The sequence below is a fragment of the Rhinolophus ferrumequinum genome, chromosome 6, assembly GCF_004115265.2.
Source record: "Rhinolophus ferrumequinum isolate MPI-CBG mRhiFer1 chromosome 6, mRhiFer1_v1.p, whole genome shotgun sequence".
NCBI classification, from domain to species: Eukaryota; Metazoa; Chordata; class Mammalia; order Chiroptera; family Rhinolophidae; genus Rhinolophus; species Rhinolophus ferrumequinum.
Window position 1 is genome coordinate 37,115,265 of NC_046289.1, and position 23,203 is coordinate 37,138,467.

The 23,203-nt window shown below is 35.5% G+C and overlaps 1 protein-coding gene across 1 annotated transcript in view; it reads right to left on the reverse strand.

Moving 5' to 3' along the window:
- The window catches only part of TMEM260 (transmembrane protein 260), a 57,724-nt gene that overhangs the window by 24,862 nt on the left and 9,659 nt on the right, over positions 1-23,203 (reverse strand). The window contains exons 4-6 of the mRNA XM_033108667.1: positions 9,545-9,722; positions 8,255-8,368; positions 1,701-1,880 (exon numbers count right to left, since the gene is read on the reverse strand). Coding sequence (XP_032964558.1) covers positions 1,701-1,880; positions 8,255-8,368; positions 9,545-9,722 — 472 coding nt within the window. The remainder of the gene's footprint in view (positions 1-1,700; positions 1,881-8,254; positions 8,369-9,544; positions 9,723-23,203) is intronic.

Consider the following 23,203-nt stretch of genomic DNA (forward strand, 5'->3'; position numbering starts at 1 on the left):
TGAATTAATAGACTTTATACTTTTGTTACAGAGTCTCTTTAAATTCTTTTTTGAGTACTTTGATTAGCGCTCAATATCACCTGTTAGACTATAATATCACAGCTGTGTGAAGTATACAAATTTCATATCTGGAATGGTCCTCAAGTATTATTTTAATGGAATAACCAATGTAAGTAAACCAGAATATAAATTTAAAGTATCAAATTAAGCAAAAAAATAATAATTATCCTCTTATTACTCTATTTTATTATGAAATAGCTCTGACATACAAACAACATATATAATGTATATTTACATGATAGTTTTTAAAAAAATCTGTGGACCCACCATTCATTTAAGAAACAGGTATCAATAGGCCTTGCCTTTCTCATCCCCCCAGTGGTAACTATTACCATGAATTTTGTGTTAATTATTCAACTACTTTCTAAAAATACACAATTTTACTACTTTTGTATGTATCCTTGAGCAACAGATTGTTTAGTTTTTGCATGGCTAAGACACCAAAAGCACAAACCATGAAAGAAAAATCTGATACAACTGTCCATATTAAAAAAAAAAAATCTGTTTATCCTTTGTTCAAATAACCTTTACTGTAACCACTTTAGTGTTTTCCCCTAATTTATATGTTAGGGAAAACAAGCCTTTTGAACTTCTTTAGAACACATTAAATTTCACACATTTAGTGAAATTATATTTTATAAAGCATTTACACATAAATATTACACTGAATACTGACATGAATACGATTCATTAAATATGGAAAAAGAAAGTGTTTTGGTCAAAGTAAATTAAAAATTTTGAGTTTTTTTCTTTAATCTTTTCCAAATATTTTTAGTCACAGACCAAGAGCCCAAAGTGATACCCAATGCTAAGAAGACTGAAATGCTTGAACTGCTCGCAGCAGGCTCTTTTTCTTTTTTTTTTCAAGAAATCTGCATTTTTTTTTTTTTTTAAAGATTTTATTGGGGAAAGGGAACAGGACTTTATTGGGGAACAGTGTGTACTTCCAGGACTTTTTTCCAAGTCGTTTTCCTTTCAATCTTAGTTGTGGAGGGTGCCATTCAGCTTCAAGTTGTTGTCCTTTCAGTCCTACTTGTGGTGGGTGCAGCTCAGCTCCAGGTCCAGTTGCCATTGCTAGTTGCAGGGGGCACAGCCCACCATCCCTTGCGGGACTCCAGGAATTGAACTGGCAACCTTGTGGTTGAGAGCCTGCGCTCCAACCAACAACTGGGCCATTCAGGAAGCAGCTCAGCTCAAGGAGCTGTGTTCAATCTTAGTTGCAGGGTGCAGAGCCCACCATCCCTTGCGGGACTCGAGGAATTGAACCGGCAACCTTGTGGTTGAGAGCCCACTGGCCCATGTGGGAATCGAACCGGCAACCTTAGGAGTTCGGAGCATGGAGCTCTAACCGCCTGAGCCACCAGGCCGGCCGCAGCAGGCTCTTTTTAATGCTTGCTATCCTAAAAATATATTCAGGATATACAACAGTATGATGTCAAGCTAAGTGATTCCAATTTTTTTCTAATGTATGTTAAAGGCCACATTTAAAGGGGCCATTTGTTACATAAATAAATGAAAATTCTACACACTGGCATTGATAAACACTGCTTTTTTTTCCCTTTTTTTTTTCAATCGAGGTCCAGGCACAACACTGAAGTTTTGCCACCTATTCCTTATAAGGGCTTTAAATATAAATTTACCAGACTGAATGTTCCATATTCTTCTCTGAGAAAATGAGTCAAAAATCCTAGCAATGTTGTCTGGTCTCCCCAGGTCCAGCGGGCTTGATTGACGTAGGATGAGATAGGAAGATAGACATAGGGCAGCAGACCAGCTGAGAAGTACAAGCTCAACTTCAACAAAGAACCCAGGGAGATTTCCTGCATCAGAGCATACTGTGTTGTTTAACAATGTTTATTTTAGTTGATTCATCCTGGAACTTAAAGAACACATCAAGGAAAACATCAAATATGTTTACTCAGAGCTGATCTCTCAATTTATATCAAGTCACTACAGAATACTATGTTAAATCTTTTGATTACCGTGGATTACTAGAGAATTGCATCAGCCTGAACTCCTTTCCATGGCACGTGAAATCTGAGTGAAGCAAATAATATTAGCAAAGACTCGTGAGTATCACGTGTATTGCATCTTTTACATTTAAAACCATGTCACGACAAGTAGAATTGCACAGCTGACTTAACACACTTGGAAGTTATTAAGTTGTTTGGCTGATTTTAAATATGCCCCAAATATGTCCTATAATACCAAATAATACCAATTCATTTCATCAGCCCTCATCAGCAGCAGACTTCATCTACGTACTCTATTCCCATCATACATGGACAATATGCTTCTACAAGAGCTTTACACATTTCATGGAAATACTGGGTACAAATGAGGCTAGCTTTTAAATAACCACCCAGCTCATCCAAATGTCTTTTTTTCTCAATTTACATATGGAAAGGAGTACTGAAAGAAATGTGTTGTTCTATATAACAATGTTGCCTCATACAAGAATATATTTTTTTCTATACTTCCACATCTTATTTTTTTTATTTTTCAATTACAGTTGGCATACAGTATTGTATTAGTTTCAGGTGTACAACATAGTAATTAGATATTTATATAACTTATGAAGTGATCACTCCAATAAATCTAGTACCCATCTGACACCACACATAGTCATGAAAATGGAAACAAACAAAAAAAGCTGGGGCAGTAATACATATACCAGACAAAATAGACTTTAAAACAAAGGCTATAAAGCAGAACCCAGCAATTCTACTTCTGGGTATTTATCCGGAAAATATATTTCTTATTTACACAGTTCTAAAACAAAGGACAATATCGATAAAGTCTTACAAAGATTAAGTCCAAAAGAATTCTAGTTTACTAGAAAGATTCAAATAGTGGTATAGTGGTTGCTTTAGTAATTGGGAAAGGGGATCTCTTACAAATATCATCACTGGAAATAGCCAATTTTTCCTCTACGAAAAAGGAAAATTCATATGACAAGGTATACAAGAACCAAAATTTGTATTCAACAGAAGTAGCGCAAACAACTGATTTATATTAGCATTTTCAAATAAACATTTTCAATTGAAAATGGAGTATTTTTATTATAGTACTGATTTCATTTATATTTCTAAAGTGGTGACTGAATGCATAAAAAATGATGGCATGAAAAGAGTGTAAGAAATAACTAATTGACTGACGTGCCTTTGCTATTCTTAAAAGTAGTTTTAAACAAGGTGAATGTTTATATTTTGGCAGTTTCTACATATTATAATTTCAATTGAGAATGGCAGGATGCACTTGCTGCAGGATTTTCCTTCTGTGTGGGGAAATGGGGAGATAGTTACGGGAGCTATGTCACAGAGTCCAAGAGAGTGGTTCCAGGTCCCATCTGCATGTACACTAGAATCACCAGGGGAGTTTTTTAAAGATATCAATGTATGGGACTCACCCCAGATCAATAAAATCAGAATTATTTTAGGGTGGGATCAGCAGAAATATATATTCACACATACATAAACACACAAATAAATATACATACAGTAATATATGTACACATACACTTACTTTTTTTAAAACTTCCCAGATAATTTAAGTGAGAAACTAGAATTGCAACCAACTGGCGCAGGACTTCTCGTTCTGCCTCAAAGCCAACTACCCTGTCACTTCATTGGTAGACCTTATTTTCTGGCCTCTGTTATTTAAATAATGGAAGTGAAAGGTCCTTGGAAGAATCATACTTTCCCAAATTTCATCCTTTATCAGTAGCTGACCTCAGTACAGGGCCAACAGGCTCTCAAACTAGGCTCCTAACTTGTCAACTCTGGGTCCTGTGTGTTTTATACAAAGCACATGGCTATCCTTTCAATCAGCCAACACAAAATACTTGGTTGCTAGGTTCTTGCCAGAGAATGTACCTGTCTGATATCTGAAGGCACCTTCTCTTGAGTCAGAAAGCTGGCTAAGAGTGACACTATTAAGACAGCAACATAGGTCATTCCCAATTTCAGTTCTCCTCTCAAAAAGACAAACTAGTAACTATCCATAGACAAGACTCCACTGTGAAAATATCACAATCCAGGTCGAGGCTAAACATGTGCCTGGACCACAGAGACTGAGGAGGACAGCATTAAAAGTGTAAGAGAAGCAATCTGACCATATCACCCCCTCCCCAGGCCAGCACAGTACTGCACCGAGAGTTTTTGAGCCTACAGTTTTTCCAGTGGGAAAAGAAAGTCCAAGGTGGACATCCAGCTCCTTCAACATTGCAGGACACTTCCCAGGTGGCTCACTCTGGTCTTACCTCACAGGGACCCCTGGGGGGGAAGGTATGTGCAGCGCTGCGCCACTGGGGGTCAGGAAGGGACAGAGAAGGGAAGCTGGGCTTACAAAGCAACCAGTGCTCAGATTTTAGTAAATTGCATCCCTGCTTGCCCAAGTAGAGATCTCAGCCAACAGTTCTGCCCATCTGTAGGGCTACCCTAAAATAATTCTGAGTTAATTGATCTAAGGCATACCTTAACATAATAAAGGCCATATGTGACAAGCCCAAAGCTAACATCATACTCAATGATGAAAGGTTGAAAGCATTTCCTCTCAGATCAGGAACAACATAAGGGTGCCTACTCTCACTATTCCTGTTCAACCTAGTACTGGAAGTCCTAGCCAGATCAGTTAGGCAAGGAAAAGAAATAAAAGGCATCCAAATCAGAAAGGAAGATGTAAAATTCTCTGTTTGCAGATGACATGATCTTATACATAGAAAACCTTAAAGACTCCACTAAAGAACTAATAAACTAATTCAGTAAAGTTGCAGGATACAAAATCAACACATAAAAATTAGTTGCATTTCTACATACTGAACTACCTGAAAAAATAAAGAAAATGATTCCGTTTACAATACCATTCAAAACAATAAAATACTTAGGAATAAATTTAACAAAGGAGGTGAAAGACCTGTACACTGAAAAATATAAGTCACTGATGAAAGAAATTGAAGAAGATTCAAATACCTGGAAAGATATCCCATGTTCATGGATTGGAAGAATTAGTGTTTTTTAAAAACTTTTTAAAAAGAATATTGTTAAAATGTGCAAAGCCATCTACAGATTCAGTGCAATTCCTATGCATTATTTACAGATGGCATTATTTACAGAAATATACAAGAGAATCCTAAGATTTGTGTGAAACCACAAAAGACCCTGAATAGCCAAAGCAATCCTGAGAAAGAACAAAGTTGGAAGCATCACACTTCATAATTTCAAACTATATTACGAAGTTATAGTAATCAAAACAGGATGGTATTGGCATAAAAACAGACACATAGACCAATGGAACAGAACTGAGAGCCCAGAAATAAACCCATGCATATATGGCCAACTAATATTTGACAAGGGTGTCAAGAATACTCTGTGAGGAAAGGATAGTGTCTTCAATAAATGTTGTTGGGTAATAAATAAGGGGGAATACATGCAAAAGAATGAAATTGGACCCCTACTTTACACCACTCACAAAAATTAACTCGAAATGGATTCAAGACTTAAATTTAAGACCTGAACCATAAAACTCCTAGAAGAAAACACGGGGGAAAAAGCTCTTTGACTTTGGTCTTGGTAATGATTTGTTGGATATGACACCAAAAGCACAAGCTATAAAAGCAAAAAGAAATAAGGGGGAATACATCACATTACAAGCTTGTGCACAGAAAAAGGATCAACAAAATGAAAAGGCAACCTGTGCAATGGAAGAAAATATTTGCAAACCAAATATCAGATAAGGGTTAATATCCAAAATATATAAGGAACTCATTGAACTCAATAGCAAAACAACACAAAACAAAAATAAAAAGACCAAGTAATCTGACTTTGAAATGGGTAAGGGACCTGAATACACATTTTTCCAAAGAAGATATTCAAACTGCCGACAGATATGTGAAAAGGTGCCCAACATCACTTATCATCTGGGAAATGCAAATCAAAACCACAATGAGATCTCCTTACACCTATGAGAATGGCTAATATAAAAAATACAAGAAGTAACAAGTGTTGGTGAGGATGTGGAGAAAAGGAACCCTTGTGCACTGTTGGTGGAAATGTAAATTGGTGCAGCCACTGTGGAAAACAAGATGGAGGTTCCCCAAAATATTAAAAATAGAACTACTATATGACCTAGCAATTCCACTTCTGGGTATTTATCCAAGGGACATGAAATCACTCTCTCTCTCTGCATGCTCATGTTCATTGCAGCATTATTTACAATAGCCAAGACATGGAAACAATCTCAGGGTCCATAGACAGATAAATGGTTAAAGAAAATGTGACATATATACATGTATATGTGTACACACACACACACACACATTTATAAATATTTATATATATATAAATATTTTTCAGCCATAAAAAGAAGGAAATCCTGATATTTGTGACAACATGGATGGACCTTGAGGGCATTATGCTAAGTGGAATAAGTTAGACAGAGAAAGACATACTATATGATCTCACTTATGTGTGGAATGTAAAAAAACTGAACTCATAGAAACAGAACAGATTGGTGGTTGCCAGAAGTGGGGGTTGAGGGGTGAGGGAAGTGGATGGTGGTCAAAGGGTAGAAATTTCTAGTTATAAAATGAGTAAGTTCTGGGGATGTAATATACAGCATGGGGACTATAGTTACTGATACTGTTATTATATATTTAAAATGTGCTGAGAGTAGATCTTAGAAGTTCTCAACATACACACAACTATGTAACCATATGAGGTAATGAAGCTGTTGACTAACCTTATTGTAGTAATCATTTTGCAATATATACATACATTGAATCATCCACACTGTGCACTTAAACTTACACAGCGTTTTCTATGTCAATTATATCTCAATAAAGCTGGAAGAAAGAGAAGCTTGGTTTCAGGACAACTGGTATCAGGATGTAAATGCCTGTGCATCCGTCAATTCACAAGAAAAATATTTGGGCCTCCTCAGGTTTATATCCCATAGAGAAGTCTCTGCTGAGTTATACTTTTTTTTTTAATGTTATATCTTCATTGTTCTGATCAAGAGCTTATAAAATAAAAGACCATATAAGGAACTTTCTATATATTCTATAAAACCACTATGCCTGTTAGGTTGTTTAATAGCCATTACCTAAGGTCTTATATGGTTGACTTAACAGAATTCAGTTCCAAGAAACAGTTGATCTTTCCTATCAATTATGTTTCTTTTTTAACAAATTTTTTTTATCACATAATAAGAATTTTATAACTTCCACATGACTTTTCTGCTTTGTTGTCAAGAAACTAAGAAGGAAAATGTATTCAAGTACAGTAAATACAATCATCTAAAGCTTTGTATAATTATTTCCCTATTTCTATATAATAATTTTAGTATATGTATTTTTTCCAATATAATTCTGATGATAGCTGGCTATATGTGAGAAATAATGAAATGATAAATAAATGTGCCTGAGGTATAATTAACAAACAAGCAAGCAATAAATAAATAAAATAGGTGAGTAAAATGATTCTAGCACTGGTTTTGTATAGAGACTATTTTAACCTCTAGGAGGAAGATGGACAGAATAAAGATTTCTGTCTTTCCAAGGACTTGTGTTGAACTCAGCTCCCTACTTTCGGCTTACCTACATCTCCTACTGCCTAACAAAGTAATAATCCTATGTTGCTTTATACCACCATTTAAATTCATAATCATTTTTAATTCTAGGGGAATCTGTTCTGTGAAAACAGGACTGTTATTTACCAGAGATTTTATTATTTCACAATAGCAACAGTGGTGTCTATTTTGTTGAGAGCTGTCCTCCAGCACCTAGAACAGCATCTGGCACAGAGCAGGCACTCAACAAACAATTGAATGAATGAATGAACGATTATTAATACACTATCCTTTGACTTAGAATATATAATAAAATAAGAAATGTTGCTATTGTTGTTTTAAGTCCTTTTAGCCTATTTTCATCAAGGTGCTGTTCGGAATCAGTAAGAAAATTATGAAATACGCCAGATGCGACTGCAATCAATACGGCATAATTTTCGTAAATCCTACTTTTTTTCAGTCAATGTTGTTAGGTCCAAAGGTAACTGATGCTATACATAAAACTAAAAAAAATAAAAATGAAAAATAAAAATAAATTAAAGCCCCATGTTTTCTCATGCCATAAATGTTATATTGAGCCTAAATAAAATATTATGAATTTTCATTTTTATAAAATTAAAAAACCTACCTTTTCTTTTAAAAGTCGAAAAAGAATCCACGGTATTATGCACAAAACATAGAGTACTATTGTGTGCTGGTTACATAAGCTAAGGCCACAGCAGAAAGCACCAATTTTAGCTATCTGAAAGTAAATAAAAGAAAAGGATAAATATTCACCTAAAACTCTAAGTAAGCACAATAGTAAAAAGCTATTCTTTATATTCAAACCAAGCATTTGTACCATAGGTCAGGTTAAAATCAACCTCTTAAATGTAAGCAGTCATGCTTTACCAGTCACTAATATTTATCACTGTTATTTTCTATTAATGTTTGCCATTCTCATCAAATCATTGCAGTTTGATGTTAAAGGACTGTCTTCAAACTAAGTTTTAGACAGTCCTGTATAATGACTTAGATAAGTCCTACCAGTAATAGGATATCGTGTAATTCTTATTCGAGTAAAATCTATAACTGAAGTTCGGCAATTCTTTCTGTTTTACTTTTTCTCCTACTAAATTATATAAATGACATACGACACTTTCTATTTAGAACCTGGTTATTTACAGATGGTGGTTTTGGTTTTTTTTTTGAACATGCGTTATTTTCATAATTAGAAAAAAAGTTTATTTTAAACACAAAATAAACTGTAATAGCATCACAGATCTGTTTATGGAAACAACAGATAAACCATGATGTTCTTTTGTTTCTATGTTGTTTAATGACACAACGCTGCCTGTACTAAGATGATTTGGCACTTTCCAAGGTGTAGACTGTAAGCTCTTAGAAGACAGGGTTCCTTCACGTTTCAAATTATTTTGATGATGGTACCTGCCTCAGAATTCATTGTAAGCTCTTCTGAACTACTTCATTTCTACATTTGATACTCTCCTTTTAGTTAGAAAAAGGTACAAACTTGATCTTGTTTAGCAATTAGGAAGTAAGTCAATGTCCCATAATGGTATATAATTTAATCTAGACTTGGCATTTTATGATCACACACACACACACACACACACACACACACATACAGGATGGTGGAATTAACCAACAAGCCTATCTTTCCCATAGGATTCCAGGGGATTTCAGAATCCCTTCATTCTCCAAAAAACTTTTGAATTCTATGGAATTCTAAGGAATTATAAAGTCCCTCATGATTCACAGCACAAGAACTGAGAATATTTTCTCTCTCAACTTGCCTAGATTACCTTGACAGTAATCAGAACAGATAGACAGTACTTAAACCAAAGTTAAAAAGAAATACAGCATCTATCTACAAATTAAAACAAAACGTGATTTCATTTTGGTCAAAATAGGTTACCTTTGATCTTTCTTTTGCAGTTGCTGCCTCCTCAAAATGTACAGTAAGAGCCATAAGCAGCCCCACGAACAGATTGTTTAAGCTAAAAACCTCTGCTGCAATGGACCACTGCCATGTTAGACGAGAAAATGAAAACACCCCCGCAGCAAGGATTCCTCCAGCATAGGAGCCAGAAAGCCTGCAAACACAGATAACATGAAATCTTCTTTCCCAACAAAAAGAACCGACTTTATTTTCCTTTTTATAAACTGTAGCAGGAGACATTATGACAGTTACCAGCGCCATCCCAACACATTATATGGTTAATACATTACTTCATGGAATAATATTTTTCAACAGATTTTAATTAGGAAGTCCACATATTAACAATCAAATGAGCAAACGTGCTTGGTATCCTGTGGATGGAATGAGGTTTAGTTCTCAGGATTCAAGCCAGTTCAGAAAGCCTGAAGAAATAGTAGCTAGAGAGATAACAAACCTATGTCATTTTTCTTGCCACATCCATGAAGAAGAATAATGGTCTGGTAAAGACTGAAATGTTTAATTGTAAATATCAATGAAATAGCAAAATATCTATTCAGGAACTCTCATTCTCACTTTCTATGGCGTGTTTGGATCTACTTTCTACACCTATCTCTCAACATACGGCAAAGTCTGTCTTGGTCACAATATTTGGTGATTTTAAGATCTTGTAAGCTAAGTTCTTAGTTTCTGATGATTTTGTCTTTACACAAAGTTAAAGTTAAAAACATTTTTTAAAGGGAAGAATTGGAATGTGGATTTTAATAGCACGAAAGTATCAAACGCAACACTTGAAAACAAATTTCTCACCCTCCAAATGCCAACATGAGCCATACATTTCAAATCAATTAGGAATCTGGATCTCAATTGAGAGGTATGATTTGAGACTGGTAATATGGTTAAACATACCATGGCAAATCAAACCAAAACAATTTCCTATTTCACTATAAATCTAAAGCTAAGAAAACTAAAGCTATTAGCCAACTATATATGTCTAATGAGTGTCCTGAAATTCAGCAAGCATTACTGTGTCTAATAATTATGATACTATGTGGCCCTATGTCATTACTTTTTAACTATATTGTTTTGTATAAAAAGTCATGGAGTCATTCGATGGTTCCTAAACAACCGTTATAGAAAAAAAGTTAAAAATGTCAGTATCGCCAAACCTGTTTTTCTTTGAGTTTCTCTTCTGAATTTATTTCTGTTTTCTTTCCTTTATAAACCCCATGACTTTACAGTTTCATCAGAGTCCCTCATTCTCCCAGGTATCCTGATGCAACATACTAAAGTCATTTCTTCCTTCCAAATTCCTTTCATGTGAATTCCTATTGGTTGTGCCTCGGTTATTTGAATAGTTTTCTAACTTGGCTTGTTTTCCAATCTATTCTGCAACATAACATCAGATTAAACTTCTAAAACATACACTTTATGACTGCCCAGCCCCAAAACTTGAGGACTCTTCATTGCTTGTAGGGTAAATTCTAAATGCATCAGCCTGGAATCCAGGCTCCCAGTACACTGAACCCCCTCTAGCCACTAACTACCAACCTTGTTAACTCTACCAGCTAGTCAGGCTTCTCAAAATCCTCTACTAGGACATGTCCGTTCTTAGCATCACACCTTCACTCATGCTGTACCCCTGAAGTGGATGTCTTCCCTGCTCCCTTCTACTTATTTAAACTACACTCTTCTCAAATGTCTCTTCAATTCCCAGGTTTCTAGCCCATCTCTGAACATTATAGCATTTAATTGTACATAACAATTATTTTGACATTGGTTTTGAAATGGGCACTGGAGTTAAACTTCACTTCTGTTGTAAGCATTTGGCCCCAAGCACAGAAAGGAAACAGTGAATGAGAGAATGAATTAATCTTAAAGCATTAGGGACATTTTTAAAAGGAATTTCTATGTTTTCACCTGTTAATATTACTTTGGAAAGCAGCATAAGATACAAGATTCCTCCCTCTACCTGAAATATAAATTACCATCCTTGGAGAAATGGCAGATTTCAGGGCTGGTGTAGTTCAAGTACAAAATGCATCTGAAACGTCTTGTGCCAGGAAGAAGTGCTCCAACAGGACATGACGAAAAGGACGCAGAAGCCAGCTTAAGGGGATCCTCACTGGCCAAACTGGGGATAATCTGAGCATCAAATAATGATAATAACTCAAAGAATGTATAAGAATATATGACTCTACAGTGATATAAATAATTGGAAGAGAAGGGAAAGTTGTAGAATGCCAATTGATAACTAATAACTGTAGAGGAAACGAAGTCGCCATTTGGCAACCATCATAATAATAATGGATACCAAACTAGTGGGTAAAAGTTTTGCAGTAACAGAAATATGTACATAGTCTAAAGGTATCTCCCTATAAATGGATTTAATTACAAAAGGAAAAATGGTAACTTTATACTGGCAAACTCAGCAGACACCATCCTAACCACGTAATCAAAGCTAACAGCCCAGTAATGGAACAAACAAATATCATATGCTTCCTGATCTCTTCCAAAGAAAAGAATACAGCATCATATCTATGGTAATCCTAAGAAAAATGTATTACCTGAGTCTAAACATGAGGGAATGAACAAACTCAAACTGAAGAACATTCTACAAAATAATTGGCTTGTATGTATCAAAAAATATCAAAGTCTTAAAAGACTCCCCCCCAAAAAAAAAGCCAAAAAAACAAAAACCAACCAGAGGAACTGCTCCAGATTAAGGACTCTAAAGGGATATGACAACAGAATAAAAGGCATGATCTGGGATTTTCTTCTGCTATAAAGTGCATTATTGGGACAATTGGCAAAATCTGATTCAAGTCTGTTGATTAGATAACGATGTTGTATCAATGATAATTTCTTGATGATTTTGAGAACTGTACTGTGGACATGCAAGAAAATGTCCCTGTTTCTAAGAAACATACCCTGAAGCAATTTAGGGCCAAAGGGTACTATGACTGCAGCTTAGGTTATAAACAAAATAAATACACACAGATCAAGGACAAAGCAAACGTGGTAAATTATTAACATTTGGGGAATCTGGATGAAGGGTATACCAGGAGGTGGCTACTCCTGATACTGTTCTATAAATCTGAAATTATGTCAAAATAAAAAGTTAAAAAAAAAAACCCAACAAGTTCCTGAGATAATTTGCTAACATTTATTGAGTTTTTTGGCTGCCATGTGCCAGGTATTGTTCTAAGTGCTTACCTTCTACAACAAATTCATTTAATTTTCATAAAAATCCCACAAATAGATGCTACTATCTCCTTTTTTCAGATGAAGAAACTAAGATCTGAAGAGGCCAAGTAAGTTTTCCAAGGTCCTTTGGCAATTAAGTGGCAGAACCAGGATTCAAACTTTTAGTCTAGTTATTTGGTGTCATTACCTTATGGGGTAAAAGATGATGTTTTTAATTTTAATGTCAAATCATTTATTCTATATTAATGATGTATTGCACTTTATTTGGTTAAATATGTACACCCTGGAATGAAGAATAGAATAGAATAAAACTTTTGTCCAGTATTAGAATTGTACTTATTTCTATTTTATCAAAATAACACACTACCAGCTTGAATTGCCTGTTTTATTCTCCCCTCCCCCGCAAAAGGGCAATTAATTAAAGTTTAAAACCACCACTTAATTAAAGAGAACTGAGAAGAAAGTCCTGATATGTATGAATCCTCAGGAAGAAAACTCAAGACTCACTAATCTACAATGATTTTGAACACATTCTTAGGCTTAGGGAGACATCCTAAAGTATTTGAATCGTTGACATTCATTATTGGAATTACGAACTATGTTTACTACCTTTTCAAATATTTCGTAAGATTTTAAAAATTGAAGAGAGTAAGGTAAAATTATAAACTTCAGTGATAAACTTTATGTTACACTATTACAGTTGTTGTATACATTAACATTTTATTGAAGACTAATCCTACAAGCAAGGTCTATAATCTGAATCTCCATCATCCCACCCGCTTCCAGGTCAGGATGGTTTTGCAAAGAATAATCCATATACTCTTACACCCAATTTTCCTTGGTATCAGAGAAATGATTTGTGAGGCTGCTGTTATAGAAGAGAGATAACTGATTTGTTTTTTTTTGGTTTTAAAAATTGTGCTGTTCAACATCTAAAAATCCCTTCATATGCTTGGGGGGTACCCAGTTTATGAGGCATAGCCCCTTCCTATTATACACGTTGAAAATACAAAATACTTTTCCAGCCTCCCTTGCAGGGGGAGCATGGGTATATGACTCTGTTTGTCAGAAGCACATGCTCCAGTCTTTGAATTGGAAACTGGTGAGGCAAAGCAGCACGGATGGGGACAGAATCCACTCAGACGTGCCTAGAGCGCTGGATGTTTCAGGCTCAGAGACTGGTAATCCATCCCTCCTAGGAATTCTGTGAGCTCTCCAGCTTCCTTTTCTTTCTTCCTTATATTTTTTTCCAATTCTAGATTAAAAATTTTCCTTTTGTAAAAAAACAGCTTTACTGAGATATAATTCATGTACTTTATAATTCACCCATTTAAAGTGTACAAACATTTTTAGTATATTTATAGATATGCAACCAAACCACAGTCCATTTTATAACATTTTCATCACCTCAAAAAAGAAACCCTATCCTTTATCTATCACCCTAATCTTCTGTATGAATTTTTTTTATTTCAACGGCCCTTTTATAAATCAAACCGTGAAATGTCCCTTAAAACACACTGCCTTTAAAAGTTTGCTTTATGCTAAGATTCAGAATCCAATACTTATTGACTATGTAACATGTACAAACTAGTAGATTATGAAAAGTAGAGATACTGTCAGACATCTGCTGTGGGAAAACTCCGCAAGCTGTGGAGGGACACATAACCAGGACCAGTAGGTACCACTCCATGCTCGGCTGAGGATGGAGATTCCGGAGACTGTGCTTATGGAGTGGCAGCATCAGACCATATGGCTGTGGGAAAGTCAGCAACAGCCTGAGCCCGGCCAGGAAAGGCAGGGTTAGGGGCATTAGGTGGTAGGTAAGACAGAAGGGCTGAGAGAAAGGGAAGTAATCATCCGTGGGGCCTACACTGGATAGAGAAGAAAGTAAAGACAAAAAGGATGAGCAAAGCGTTCTAGACAGCTGTCTTCCACTTAATTGAGTAGGGGCATCATTTAATTGATGTAGGGGCATCAAGGAAATGAGTGAACTAAAAGCTAAAGTCTGGCAGAGAGTGGATAGTGGGTGGGGGAAGGGGACATCAAATTGTTGAAGGATGAAACAGGCCTGTTGGGCAAGACTGGACTCTCCTGATGAAAGTAGCCTGTGATGGAGAAGAGTTTAATAAAGCCAGTCTCAAAATCATAAGATTTTCATTAAAACTAAGTATTTGTCCTGAAGACAGGCAGTATACCTACCAGACATTAGTAAGTCTGCAGGGTGAGAGCAGTGTAGGAAGACATGTGTGGCCCAGTGCCATGACACATACGCGTGCCAACAAGGAGACGTGCTGTCCACAGTACACAGCAAGCGGGGTCTGTGACTTGCTGACAAGTCAAACGACGATGTCAACAACGGAAAGGACGAGGACTTTCTGAAGACTTTGGATGAGTCTTCAACTCATTCACTGACTGTGTAGGTAGGCAGTCTTATTATGTTGTTCAAGGCAGATGACATTATCTGAGCATGCTTCATGTCACCTTACTGAGAGAGAGAGAAAGGACGAAAGAACAAGCTGGTGTCAAGAATGCTTTCAGGAAGGGAGGTTTCAGGTCACGACTAGGCTCAGCATTAGCCTCGCGTGGTCCACATCTGCAGCCTCTACTCTCTGTTCTCACTCCAGCACTCTACTGATATTGCTCTCACGGAGGTCCCCAACGACCATCTAACTGCCACATACAGTAGGCTTCTGGGACCTCTCTGCTGTGGTGCTCACTCCCCCAGCCACACTCTACTTAGCTGACCACGGGACCTCACAACTCTCTGGTTTTCCTTCTATGGGTCTGGATCTTCCTCTGTGTTTTCTCTGAATGGCTCCTTTCCTTGCATGAACTCCTTTAAAGCCTGTACTTCCCCAGATTTCATTCTCAGGCAAACTAGTCTTCTCTCTCTACTTACTCTGCCTGGGTGGCTTTATCTACTGTCTTGATGTCAATTGTCAGCTACCCACTGAAGAAACCAAATCTGTCTCCAATTCTGCCTCTCCCTATTTTCAGACTTACGTATCTCTACTGACCACTGTACACGTTACCACAAAGCCATGCCAACCCTCGATGTCCTAGAGAATTTCAATGTCAACATGTGCAAAATTAATTCCTCATCTTCTTCCCTAAAATGACTCCTGCTCCTGTGTTCCCTATCTTAGTGATTTTCATTATCTATCTAGTTTAGATATCTAAGAGACCTAGGAGTCACCATCAAAGCTCCTCTCCCTCTCTCCCTGTCCAACTAATCACATCCTGCCCATTTTACTTCCTAAACACTTTGAAAGCTCCTCCCCTTCCCTTCACCCACCCCACTGCCGTGTTTCAGCTATTATCATCAGCTCAGGCTCACACCAATGCAGCAGCTTTGTATGCTCTCTGCCTCCAATCCTAGGCCCACCATCGCCACCAGCGTGAGAGATCTAAAACATATCTTGTACTTTTCTGCCTTCAACGCTTTAGTGACTCTTTTTTGATTATGAAGCACTACAAGCTCATCATGATAGACAAGACCTCTGATGATCTGGTTTCTGCCCACCGGTAGCTTCATTTTGGGATGTAACTCATCGCAAACCTTGCGTTTCAGCAACACTAAACATCTTGTAAGTCCCTGTACTTATAAGCCATTTTGCCCCACCTCCAGGTTTCTTTGCACACCAAGGTTCTCTGTATCTGGAACACTGTTTTGCCGTCACTTGGCCAGCTCCCACTGACTGTTTACAACTCAGCATAGGCATCGCCTTTCCAAGAAGTTTTTCCTACTTTCACTAAGACTGGGGTAGCTGCCCCTTCTCCAAATTCTCATTACATGTATTAAATGGGTACTGAATAGACAGATTTTTCTGTATTTCTAAACAAACACAATCCTGAGGAATAGAAATTTTTAACTGTAACGTAATCAAAACTTAGTAAGGAAAGCAGACTTGAAGAACTTAAACTTCTCTAAATAATGTATTACAAAGCCAATAGGATTATTTTTGGACCATTAATACCACTGGATAGCCATGTCAGCATTTTAAAAATTACTGTATATATCACTTTATGTATATATTTGTGTGTGTTCCTAGAAAAGCTATTTGATATTTTTGAAAACTAAATGTTTTCTCCCCTATATATATTTATTTCAGACATACTTCATCTTTAGTTTTTAACACTCTCCAAATAGCAATGGTTTCTAATTACTTCAACCTAAGTCCAACCATTTCCAAATAATGTTTTATAAAATTACTTCTGCCATTATTTAAAAATTAATCTTTTATAATTGTAAAAAAAATGAAAAGATGTTTTGGTATTGGGGTAAATTTTGTTAAATTTTGTTTCTTTTAAGAACCATGTACTTTATCATTGCTGTCCTTTACTTTTATAAAAGTGGTGTCAAAGTAACAAATGAAATTAGGAGAAAAATTCAAGGATTCATTTTTATTTTTTTACATTAATTTTGTTTTAAAAATAAAGTGATATCCACATGGATATATCTTAAAGAAACTAAGGGATAATCATTTCACCATTCTGTACTTTAATTCAAGAGTCTAAATATTCTTTCAGCAAGAGAATAGAAATAATAATTTACTTAAAAAGCATTTTTCATATCAAGTGATTTATTCCTTGTCTATAACATAAATATTTCAAAGGGAATAATAAAATACAGAAGGTTCAGTTACTCATATTGCCTTTCACATACTGATGTGTAAAGGAAGTCATTACATTTTCTAAAATTTTTGTGAAATATCGAACAAAATAGCTCAGAATTTCCATCTTATATCTTATTGAATTAAATATCAATGAACCTTCCCTATCAGTAAGCCACTGTGAATTTGAGATAGAAACACATGAAATGATTTATCTAAGTGATGCCGAAAAAAATCACTTTGATGAAAATGTCTGAAGGTGTAACTAGTCTTAAACTTGTTAAGCAAACCAGGTGACCAAGTAAGCACTTTAATTATCTATTTATTTATGAGTTTTTTAACAAAGGTATAAATCCTATGCATCTACAGAATTCCTAGAGCCTCCAATTAATCCATTGTCTGTTTTCATTGCTGGGGTTTTGTTCCCTTATGAGCCAATTATGACCCCTCTCAATGAAGAGTGATTAGGCAAGTTGGCTGTCATCTCTTTTTGGGAATAATTCTAACCAGAACACACATTCTACAGATTTTTATTTTCTGGAAAGGGCTATAACATATATTTGTAATTTTTTTGGTAAACTTAAATTATATAAGTAGACTGAAACACTATGTATAAATCTGACTAAATATCATCCTGTTAAATGAATTGGTAGTACAAATTTCTAGCTATGTAATCTTTCTTTTAGAAATATTAAGTTGGTGCAAAAGTAATTGCAGTTTAACAGGTTAAAAATAATTGCAAAGACCGCAATTACTTTTGCACCAACCTAATACATAGAAGGAATGTACAATCTGACATTATAATTTAAAAATGAGGTTTAAATGAAATTGCTGTTCTGAGCCCACAAAACGAGCTGTTTCGTATCATCCATAAAGTCAAATGTACAGATGAACTATAAATATGTGTCCCCAAATAAGACAAACAATTGTCATCTACCCACAGACTAAATCTGATGATTTTTAAAAAATATATAAACGACAATCAAAAATACCATTGTGTTTTCACTTGGCAATCCAGGAGTCCTACTTCCAATTTTCATTTTATTCTTTTGAATAAATACGCTTAAGTAATTATTATTTTTTTAAAAATTAACCATGGAATTAATAAATTTATTTATTTACACTTAATGTGCTAGAGTAGCATCTTAAAATTAAAAGACACACATTTTTCTACTGAAATTGATGAAACTACCTCAACAAAACTAATAATAAACTAGAGAAAAAGGAGAGAAATACAAATGAGACTGTGAATAACAAGTCTTTTCACCGGAACTCACTACTAAATTGTGAAATAGTGTAAACTACTTTCCACGTTAAGAACACCTTATGATGAATTAGATATAAGATGAGACAAAAATGTTTTTCATTCTCAATCTAATTCTCAGAGAGCCTCATAGAGGGTCAAAGGAGGCATTTCTTCAAACGAAATATGTATTTTTAGAATGTAACCTGGCTTACAGAGAAATAACATCTTATTCAGCTATATGAAGATCATACTTCAAACACCATTACTATGATAATTTTAATAACACCACCATTGTATTGTAAAACAATCACATGTCAATACCAACAATCACAATCAAGTTTTCACATTGTTAAGAGTGGCACGCCCAATTTCAAGGTCTCATACTAATGGAGTAAAGCAGTGCTATACATGATTCAAAATATCAACTAATCCAAAAGTCAATGAAGTATGCTTCATATAAATAAATATATTTTATATATTGCATACTTTATTTTATATATTTATGTTTTGAAATATAAGCTATATTTTGCAGTATGTTTGCAGTACATACATCTTTCTAATTGCTTTTTACTTGGGTTAACACTAAAATCGTGTCGTTCACATTCTAGGACCAAGTGGTTAGTCAATGAGGAAAGACACACCAAGAGAATGACAGATTGTACGGGAAGGGTGGTCAAGTATTTACAATTTCACCCAGATAATGCAAATGACAGAGATTCGCCACTGAGGTGGGGAGGAGTGGTAAGGGATGTGTGATGCCATTAAGAGCATCCTAACAAATGTGAAGCTCAGAATTCTACGGTTAAAACATAACTGCCTTCTCTTTGGTCCAAAAAATCCACGAGACTGTGGTAAGATTTCTTACAGAACATACCGATTGTGCAGTAGTTTTCTCACTGATGGAATACTATTCATCTGTTGACACAATGGATAAATCAGGAGGTTACAATTTATACCACTGACACAGATTTGCTATTGATGATAAGGTATATTTTTCTTTCTACCACATGGTATTTGATTTTCATGTGTAGTCACATGTTTGTCTAACCCTCAATCAAAAGACGTATAACAGACCTGGAATTCTTTCAGCACACGTATTTGACGTGCCTCAAAAAATTCATGAATGTATCCGCCTTCAGTGTTACTTGCATGCTCAGAACCCCACATGGAGGGCACACGACCTGCTTTCTATAGGGAAAACTCCTTGAAGTAGAATTGAGTAGGAAGGCCACAATGCAGCATCTGAGCACTATTGTTAAATAAATCACTCTTAGTGTCAACTCATATTGATGACTGAAAAATGCAATGGGTTACAGGGAAGTGTGGTAAAGCAAGATACAATGAACAGCCATCTACCACCTCCATCCACCCACGTTCTTATCTTTCTGGGTCTTGTTCATGAAAATGATATAAATGTTACCTGCTGGCTCATTCACATAATCAACACGCATATATTTATCTCGTCATGTACTTGGAGAATGGTCACCCTGGGAAGCTAAGCTGCTGAAAAGAAGGTGTGCTGCTGAACCTTTCTTTCTCTTTTGGTGGCCATTAACACTCTTTCAACAAATACGTATTGAGCATCTAATATGTGCCAGGTACTCTGTAAGTGAATTATAGTCAGTGGCCATTCAGAGCAGTAGAATCTAAATTTTTTCTTTTATTTTCAAGTTTAGATCTAATGAACATAAACCAATAATTTAGAGCATGGTATATTAAAGTTATACCTCTGAAGCCACCACCACCAAACCAAAATAAATGTAAAACATTTCCATCTTTAATCAATTTGCAAATAAGTCCTTTCCCCCACATTTCATAAAAATTTACTTTCACTCCAGATAAAAATCCTACCAAGGTTTGTTCTATTTCATGAGATTCAATCAAAAGGATAAGAACCGTTCTACCTGATTTTTCAGCTACATAAACATCAACTACCAGTACACAACAAGGAAAAGTACAAAGTATTATTCCTGATTTAAAACCGCTAAATAAAATTGGGGGAAACTTTTTTAAAGCTTTCAAAAAGGAAAAAATCACAACTGAAATGGAGGGAATAAGATTATGAATAGCTTCCATAAATAAAATGTAATCACACAATTTCCATTAGAAGTCAGATTTGTGCATTAACCAATAAATGAGAAAGCTATTCAAAGTTTAGAGCAATTCATTTTATTATATCCCATCAACTTATACCTGAACATCTAAATAAAAGAAAAACACTTATAGAAATCACCATCATTTACTCTACAATTTCCTAAGTTTCCACGGGATGCGGAATCACTTGCACAATGGAGGCATCATCTTCTTCAGGCATAGCCTGGTGTCAAGTAACTCCCAAATCACAGATTTTCATCAGTCTTGTTTGAAATGTTTTAAAATACACAGACCTCAATATTAGCTTGTTATTCCATCTTGCTGGTGTATTTTGTATGCAGTAGCAAAACTGAAATTGGTTAAAAGTATATTCCAGCATATTATTATTCTCAAAGGCAGTGCCAAGGCATCACCCTGCGTCCTTTTTAACTCAAAAATTTAGAAGATGTGGCATAATTTTTAAAATGTTAAGATCCCAAAGGTATATGAAGTAAACTTAAGAGATTGAAATAATAGCAATCTACAGAATGAGGGTATTAAACTACTTTCATCAGCAACACTAACCAACTTTAATATTTAGTAGAATTAATATTAAGTAGTCTTACGCAAAGTTATGAAGTATATGTTAATAGTCCAATCCATTAAGACTGTTTTCTACTTCGATGGCTTTGAAAGGCAGCAAATCTATAGGAGTTATGATCTATAATTTTATTTGCAGTTTTAAGAAATATATGCACTTATTATTATAGCCATAATGACTGATGACTAGTTCCAGTGGCAAAATCTCGGCAGGAAACAGATTTAGCAATTTAAATGTTTTCTAAGTTTTTGTAATTGAGGAAACTTTTCATAATCTGACATTTGTTAAAACCACTTATTAGAAATTATGCAGCACAGTAGCTGTGGAAATATGAGCTAGCTTCACAATTATAAAGTCAGCCTATGTAGTCCTTTCCTATTGTATATGGTGGCATAAACCCCACGGCGGCCTATCAGCTAACTGGCAGGCAGGGGGCTGCTCTATTCAAAGTGAGAGATACAAGCTGCAGGGCAAAAACCTGGCAGCTCCCATCTGACCCCACAATCCCCTACTGGTGACAGCTCCAAGCTCCATGGCAAATTAGGCCTTCTCATATTACAATTGGAGAAGACAGATTCCATTAGCAGTATCTGAAATTGAGTGGAGAGCTGCACTGTTATCAGACTTGACTCATAAGCACTGCTATTAATCAGAGCTATGATAGCATTTATATATTTCAAGCTATCTGCTGCCGCTGTGATATTCTGCTACAAAGGGTTGATGGGACTTAGGAAAGTGAACAATAGAGCTTTCTGGGAAAAGCAGAGTAAATCAAGAAAGTCTATGACTTCCGCACATTCTGAAGGGATTGTGGTTTACATAAATTTTCTCCCAATTGGAGATTGAGCTCTTCCTCATCTTACACATGGGATTTAGTTGTCACTCAATGGTAACAGCTGTGAAAAGGTGAAGCGGCCCACCGCTCAGAATATTGCCTTCGCTTTTAAAGCAATTAACCCATGAACAGGAGGATACCTGGTGATATCAAAGGGATTAGGCCAGGCAGTGCATTATTAACATTTCCTTGAACTAATTCTAACTCTGACTAGCTGTCAGAAAAGACTCTACAGTCTTAAAAAAGAGTTTTTGCCCTGCTTTTTTCCCCTTCAAAATGAAGTGCTGCTATTTGAGCCTAATGTGTCTCTTTACTTATAAGAAAATGCATATGAACCAACCCCTTCATATGCTTAAGCAGTCTGAGTCAATGCAATTTTAATACAAGTATGAGAGAAATATATGATCAATAATTAACCAGGGATCAAGACAGATATTCTCCTGAATGGAAATAAATGCTCCAGTACTGTCCATTCTTCTTCAACTACAAAAACTTGGTAGCTATTTGTTACTAATACATAGTTACCTCTGAAATTAGAAAGAACTTCATATTATTCTCTATGGCAATAATCTAAAATACTCTTTGAGCTGCAAAATGTCCCTTAAGCAGGAGATTCTACATTCTCTAAGGTATGGCATTTTAATTTTTCTGTTCTTTATTCAATGGATTCTTAGCTGAAGCTATTAACATAATAGCAGACACAGTGTTCAGAATCAAGTGTTCCTTCTCCAAAAGTTTAGTCAAATTAAGTTTTAGCACCAGCATAATGCTTACAAATATGGAACTTATAAAAAATAAAATACCCCATAAATAAAATACTGGTACAAAACAATCTGCCAAAAAACATTTAAATATTACTGAAATTTGTTGTAGGTTCTTTGTATAAACAGGCATAGTTTCACTATACATTTATTTATTATTAATATACATATATTCTAGGTAACCTGTTCGACATTAAGAGATCTGATTTCCTACTGTACAATATTAATGGTGTTAGAAAGTTTTTTTAATGCAAGTTTCCTGAAACAGTGCCTTTTAGAAAACAAATATTCGAAAAACTGTT